General features: G+C 35.9%; 1 protein-coding gene across 1 annotated transcript; it reads left to right on the top strand.

The window, feature by feature from the left end:
* Positions 1 to 231: 231 nt before the first annotated feature.
* On the top strand, positions 232 to 5242 carry LOC100249640 (uncharacterized). The gene is made up of 8 exons (XM_010661522.3): positions 232 to 553; positions 890 to 2086; positions 2246 to 2336; positions 2517 to 2674; positions 2774 to 2825; positions 3959 to 4038; positions 4138 to 4231; positions 4381 to 5242. Exons 2-8 carry the CDS (start codon positions 917 to 919, stop codon positions 4917 to 4919), a joined length of 2184 nt encoding a protein of 727 aa, XP_010659824.1. The 5' UTR covers positions 232 to 553; positions 890 to 916; the 3' UTR covers positions 4920 to 5242.
* The last annotated feature ends 1854 nt before the right edge of the window (positions 5243 to 7096 follow it).

Genomic DNA, 7096 nt, shown 5'->3' with positions numbered 1-7096 from the left:
TATATATATATATATATATATATATATATATATATATATATATTTTAAATCCAAATTAAATTCCAAAGTATTGAATATGTTGGACAACTAAATAATTTTTTTTCCATAAATTATCTATTTTAAATGATTTATACAATTTTCGTCGTTAGCGCCGTCACACCGTTACCCTCAACGGGCCGAACACTCCGCGGGGTAAAACCGTAAATTGGGTATTAGAGTCCAAAAGAAGACGAGAACAATTTCTGTGATTTTCACGAGAGAGAGAGAGAGAGAGAGAGAGGGCCTTCCCCTTCTTCGGACCTTCCCTGACATGTACCCGATTTCTAGGCATTTCTTTGCACTTTTTGTTCTTCTCTTCTTAATTATCAAAGGGCAAAAAGTTTTCTTATTTTTAATTCATTGTTATTATTATTTAAAAATAAATAAAAATTTTCAAGTGTTCTTTTGGTGTACGAAGTGGGCACTTCGGTGCAGAGGCGTTTGGTGAACCTGAAAATTTCCGATGTGGGTGAGTCCATTTCTTGGCTTTGACCAGAATTTGTTGCAAACCCAGGTGAGAGAGATGCTCTTGGTTCCTCCTCTTTTGTTGTAATTTTGATTTGTTGAATCATTTGGGCGTTTTGTGCGATAATCTGTTTTGATTTCAGTGAAATCTGTTTTACTAGATGTTTAATGGGTTTGGATCTTCTTTGTGTGCTGAATAGTGGGTGTCTGTTGTTTTGTTGTAAGATCGATGTTGGGTGCTTCTGTTTTTGGATTTTGTGGATTTAATGGTTGGTTGATTTTGAAATATGGATTCTTTTTTGTTTGGATAAGGAAGTGTTTTTACTCGTTGATTGAAAATTTTGTAAAATACTTAGGGTTTGAATATGGTATTTTTGTGTGGCAGGATCTCGTGGACTGAAGCTAGCAAATCATGGGGAGTAGCAGTGAGGAAGAAGGAGATCGATTTTTTGATACGCGGGAGGAGTTTTCTGATTCGGCATCAGATGGCTCCGTGGATTTTAGGTCTAGTAATGGCGTTGTCGATGGCGATTCAGATAGTTTTGGGTATGGTTTGTGGATTAAGAACCCACAGAGTGTTAATGAGCGTCGTGATAAGTTCCTCAAATGGATGAATTTAGACATGGATCAAAATCGGATTACAAGCGAAGAGTCAGAGTCAGAGTCAGGAGATGTATGTTGTGACAAGATCAAAATTGAGACTGATAGAGCTACAGAAAACAGTGGGGCTGTGCTGCGGAATTCTGTTTCGGAAGACAGGGTTTCATCAATTCAATGCTCAATGAGTTTCCGGTCTAATGGTGAGGAATTGTTGGAAGGTGGTATTAGGAAGGATAATTTACCGTGTAAAATCAAGAATTTGGATGATGGAACTGAATTTGTGGTGGATAAATTGGGTGGCAATGGAATGCATGGGAAACCAAGGGAAGTAGGTTCCAACCGAGTGGTTTCTATGGAAGAATTTCAAAGAACAATTGGGTTGTCTCCTTTGGTTCAGCAACACTTGCAGAGAGAAGTGGAGGAGGTTAGCAATTCAGTGGATATGAAAAAGAAAGTGAAGAGAGGTTGGTTAAGGAGATTAGGTGCTGTGGCATGTGTTCGGGATAGGCAAGGGGAAGCTGGTTCCACTCATGCAACAGTGGGGGCAAAAACTCGGAGAGTTCGTGTTCATCCGTATAGGAAGCGGTCTAAGGAATTATCTTCTCTTTATAAAGGTCGAGAATTTGCTGCACACAGAGGCCCAATTTTGACAATGAAATTCAGCCTTGATGGGCATTACCTGGCTAGTGGTGGGGAAGATGGCATTGTGCGGGTGTGGAAGATAATTGAGGATGGGAGTTCGAAGGAAGTTGACATTCAAGACATTGATCCTTCATCTGTGTACTTCACTAGGAATGATTCAGAATTAACTCCTCTTGATGTGGATAAGGAGAAAAGGGGTAAGAAGAAGAGACTGAAGAGGTCATCAGATTCTACTTGCGTCATTATCCCACCAAAGGTCTTTCGAATATTGGAGGAACCACTGCATGAGTTCCAGGGACACAGTGGTGATATCTTGGATCTCTCATGGTCTAAGAAAGGGGTCAGTATTATAAGGAAGCTCCCATGTTCTCTGGGATTTTCACCTTTGTTAGATAGAACTTCAATTGTTTTCCTGGATTTTGAATGAATAAAGCTTCATTTTTATCATTTCATGGTCTTCAGGGTAATTAATGTTTGCGTTATCTTTTACTTGCTGTAGTATCTGCTGTCATCCTCTACTGATAAAACCGTTCGCCTGTGGCAAGTGGGTCAGGAGCAATGCCTCAGAGTTTTCTACCATAATGATTATGGTGAGCTGTTGGCTGCTTCTTTATGTTTCTTTATAACAAGCATAAGATCAATAATTTGTTTGATGTTGGTTTGTCCATTTGGTGTTATGTTTGATGTTATCTCAATCCTTTTTCTCATTTGATTTATAATTGTCTCACATCAGTTCTTTTGTCTTTTGGTTACTGCTATTATTGAGGCAGTGACTTGTGTAGATTTCAATCCTGTGGATGATAATTACTTCATCAGTGGTTCAATAGATGGAAAAGTTCGCATCTGGGAAGTTCATCGCCATAAAGTTGTTGATTGGACTGATATTAGAGATATAGTCACTGCTGTTTGTTATCGCCCTGATGGGAAGGTTCAGTGATTTTTTCATGCTCTTAGCTTCTTTGTATGAACAATTGTCTTGAAAATTTTTTATGGACTTCTTAAAGAATCTCGTATTTGATTCTTGCAGGGAGGAATTGTAGGCTCCATGGTTGGCAACTGCTGTTTTTATGATATCATAGGTATGCATTTATGTATGTATATGAGGTAGAACCAACTTTTTTCTTTGAGGTATCTTCCAGCTGTTATTTAGAAGTCAAATTAGTGGACATTGTGGACTTCAGGAATGCTGATACTTTATGCTTCTTGGTTAATACTGGTGCTGTATATAATACTTTTGGAAAATAGATTATATTTCATGCTTATTGCTTTTATTCATGGTGGGTAGCGTGGTGATAGCTTGCTAAGTTTCTATGTGTAGTAAACATACAAATCCTTTTTATGCTTATTTTCCTATTTCCTTTGCGTGTTGGAGTTGGGATAAGCTAGTAACATTTCATTTTGTAATTGCTTTTACTCTGAAAGTTGAAATGCTGTTTATTGTTACTGAAAGGATTTGAAATTTTGCATGAGGAAAAAAATAAGACATAATTAGATAAAAGGAAGTTTGATTGCATGTCCCATACCCATGGATCAAATTTGAGAAAATGGTGCTAATTTCTGTTCATTTTCATAGTTTGTTTAACTTTTGTTGTCAAACTAGCTAAATGGTCCCAATGATCAGCTCTGAGTCGGGCCTATGATGATTGTATCATTGACATTTATTTTGAATAGTTCCATCAAAAAGGTTTTGGTGAGGAAATTTAGAAACATCCAACAGGCCAAGGAGAAACCAACAAAAATATGTACATCATTGTTGGTGATGATCCAACGTTTGTGCACCACTTTATCTGAACTTGGAAGGAACCACTTTATCTGAACTTGGAAGGATGGACCATTTGACATTCGATCAACTTAATTGTGCTTTAAACTCTCCTGCCTGGTCTGTTTCTTGTGGTTGAGATTAATAGAGTTGGTAGGATTATTTCTGTACTTCATTGCAGAATGCCAAATGCTACTTATTTGATGTGATTTATCAATCCTGCCTATTATGTTCATGCAAAAGTTGTGACTCATAAATTCCATGCAAGTGTCCAGTTTATGTGGCTAGTAGCTTTGGTCTTTCATTTCCCTTATTCTATGAACCCCACAGGGGAAGATTTTACCTTTATTTATTTATTTTTTTTCGGTTGATTAATTTTTTTGTGCTGGAACAATATGGAGAAAATTGCTCGGTTGAAGGTTGAACTAACCATTGATGTTTTGTATGGATCAGATAACCACTTGCAAGTGGATGCCCAAATATACTTACAGGGCAAAAAGAAGTTACCGGGCAAAAGGATAACTGGATTTCAGGTGGCAATCTCTTATCCACTCCTTTTATCAGACAACTCGTTTCATCTCAATTAGTTGATTTCCTGGCAAGAACTTACCCATCTTGTATTGACTCTATAGTTTTCCCCGAGCGACCCAACCAAAGTAATGGTCGCTTCTGCTGATTCATTAGTCAGAATACTTTGTGGTGCTGATGTTATCTGCAAATTCAGGGGTGGGTGTTTATTCTTTTATCTTGATTCTTCTTTCTCCCCACTTAAAAAGATGGTCTCATTGTTAGGGTCTACACTCTTGAACCCTATCCAACAATTCTATGTAGTACTCAGTGATTGATCTCTTTTTTTTTTTTTTTTCAATTGTCAGGTGTTCGTAATGTAGGAAGTCACACATCCACATCCTTCACTGCAGACGGGAAACATATTGTTTCAGCAAGTGAGGATTCTAATGTCCACCTCTGGGACTACAATAACCAGGACAGGGCTTCTTCCCGAGCAAAGGATATTTGGTCTTGTGAGAGTTTCTTGTCCCACAATGCAACGATCGCTATACCCTGGTGTGGCATGAAAACCACCACAGAAACATGTCCGTCCCCAACATTGACCACAAGTCTTCCTGGATTTGAAAATGGGCAGGAAATGGCATCTTCCCCTGATTGTTTCTCTGCTGCCCGTGAGTTTTTGTTAGAGTCTTTGCCAAGGGGTTCTGCAACTTGGCCAGAGGAGAAACTTCCAGACTCAAGTCCATTTTCACCTTCAATGCGTAGATCAGAGTACAAGTTTTTGAAGAGCGCTTGTCAAAACACAGCCAGCTCCCCTCACACATGGGGTCTTGTGATCGTCACTGCAGGCTGGGATGGATGGATCAGAACATACCACAATTATGGGTTACCTCACCGTCTTTGAATTCTTGCAGTTCAGTAAAATCAACAAGGCTGGTTTTTGATTATTTGGCATCTCAACGACAACTACCATGGTTGAATCTCACTGAGAGGCCCTGTTTATTATACAAGCAAATGTGTAGTTACTTGTAGATTAGACTCATACCAGAAAAGAAGAAAAAGGGTTAATCTCAATCCTGAACCCTTCATAGATAAGCAAGTGTATCCAAATAGGTGATCTGATGTTACCGCAAATCGCCCAGCTCTTAACTAGTAGCTGGGGTTTGCTTCTGTATTGGATTCCAATATTCATGTCATTTATATGATTCTTTGATTTGTTATTCAGCAGATTTTATGCACTTTCTGACCAAAAAAATACAGAGGCTCTTATGTTGCTGCTCCCATTTTAAGTCTTTTATCAGTACTGAAATTTTGATATAGTTGTAGGAGTCAAATTCTCCAATAAGGTGGATAAAGAGTAGATGTGGATGAAGTCCCTTCTGTTTTCTTCTTCTATTCATTGTCAGTATGAACTTACCTGTTCAATAGACATGTGTATAGAAAGTTGACAAATTGACATGAACAATGTCTTTCTAAATGATGATCTTCAAGAAAAGAATTGGTATTCATGGCTCAACCCCAGGGATTTTTAGATTCTACTAAACCAACACTTGTTCGTTGACTGCATAAAGCATTGTATGAAGTCGTCTTTTGAATAGATTTGAAAATAATTTTCTTTTAGCGTATTTTATAGAATATTTTCTAAAAATAATTTTTGTTTTTGTTTTTAAATATCACCTCCCGTTACTCTAACATGTCCATGAACAAGAACAAGGACCATAAATTAGAGAAATTAGCTGGCCTACTGGACTGGACAGGTCATCTATGTAAAAGGAGGCCCGCATCAGTTTTGATGGCCCATGTGAGTTGTATCTTGGGCCCATGGGTCCCAAATCATTACTGATGGCAAGGACGGTTTTGTGGGCCCCACTGGCCTACCTCTGGATCCATTAATGATTCATCTTGATTCTTGATGCAACCTGATTGCCAAGTTAACGATGGTGATTTACTGTGGTCTCTAAGAATGATCTACCTCAGATGTAGTTCAACAAAAATCCATTAAATACAGGTACAACACCACACAAGGACATGTGCAGACCACGTGTTTAAATGTAATGATACCCTACCAGTTCCACTCTCATCGGTTTCCGTTTCATCGTGGGCCCCTGTTCCTCTTTATTTATTTATTTAATTTTATACATCATAATATTAATATTATAAAATTTTATTAAATATAAAAAAATTATGCATAAATTAAATTAAGAGCTTTTATAAATCGAGAAGTGTTGATCTATACATAAAATACATATTTTGGTTTCTTTAGCATAATAATTTTGCAAATTAAGAAAAATATATAAAAATTTTAACTAAATATTTTTATAAATTAAATAAATTTATACATTAGATAATATCAAATTAGTGAGGCTCTTAAATATGAAAAAAAAAATTAAGGGACAATATTTTATATTCATTTTATTTATATAAATATTAATAATCATTTATAAATTGCCATTGCTATAAGTAAAATTAAGAACATCATTCTCATAATAATGATTTTTTATCAATAAAATATTAATATTTTAATCCAAATTTTATTTTAAGTGTATAAGTATAATGTTTTTGTATGACTAATTTTAAATCTCTCTCTTGCAAGTTAAAATGAATATATATATATATATATATATATATATATATATATATATATATATATATATATAAAAGTAATACTTAAATAAGGATTTTTTTATTTTTTAAAAATAAAAATTTATATACATATATAAATTTTAGTCCGATTGTGTCTTTAGCCTTTATAAACATTAAATATGGTTAGTAGTTCTAATTTAATTTTTTATTTTTTAAAATAAAAAATATTATTGTAGACTCCTATTTTTTGGACTGGATGGTGGAGATCTTCTCTATAGAGGGGAGTAAGAGACCAACAGCTGGAAGAATATTCTGCAAGGGTAGTTTATTTTTATTTGTTTATTTTATTTTTTTTATTTTAGGGTTAGTTAGGGAGAGATGAATGAAGACCGATGGTAGGGCGACATGTGGAATAACTTTTTGAGAGGTTGTTTCTTTAGAGTGGGATTCTGTAGGGCGTTGGAGGGGAAAGTGGCTTAGGAAAAAAAGAAAAAGTTC

Source organism: Vitis vinifera, chromosome 2 (assembly GCF_030704535.1).
Source record: "Vitis vinifera cultivar Pinot Noir 40024 chromosome 2, ASM3070453v1".
NCBI classification, from domain to species: Eukaryota; Viridiplantae; Streptophyta; class Magnoliopsida; order Vitales; family Vitaceae; genus Vitis; species Vitis vinifera.
This window is presented reverse-complemented; position numbering and strand designations above follow the sequence as displayed.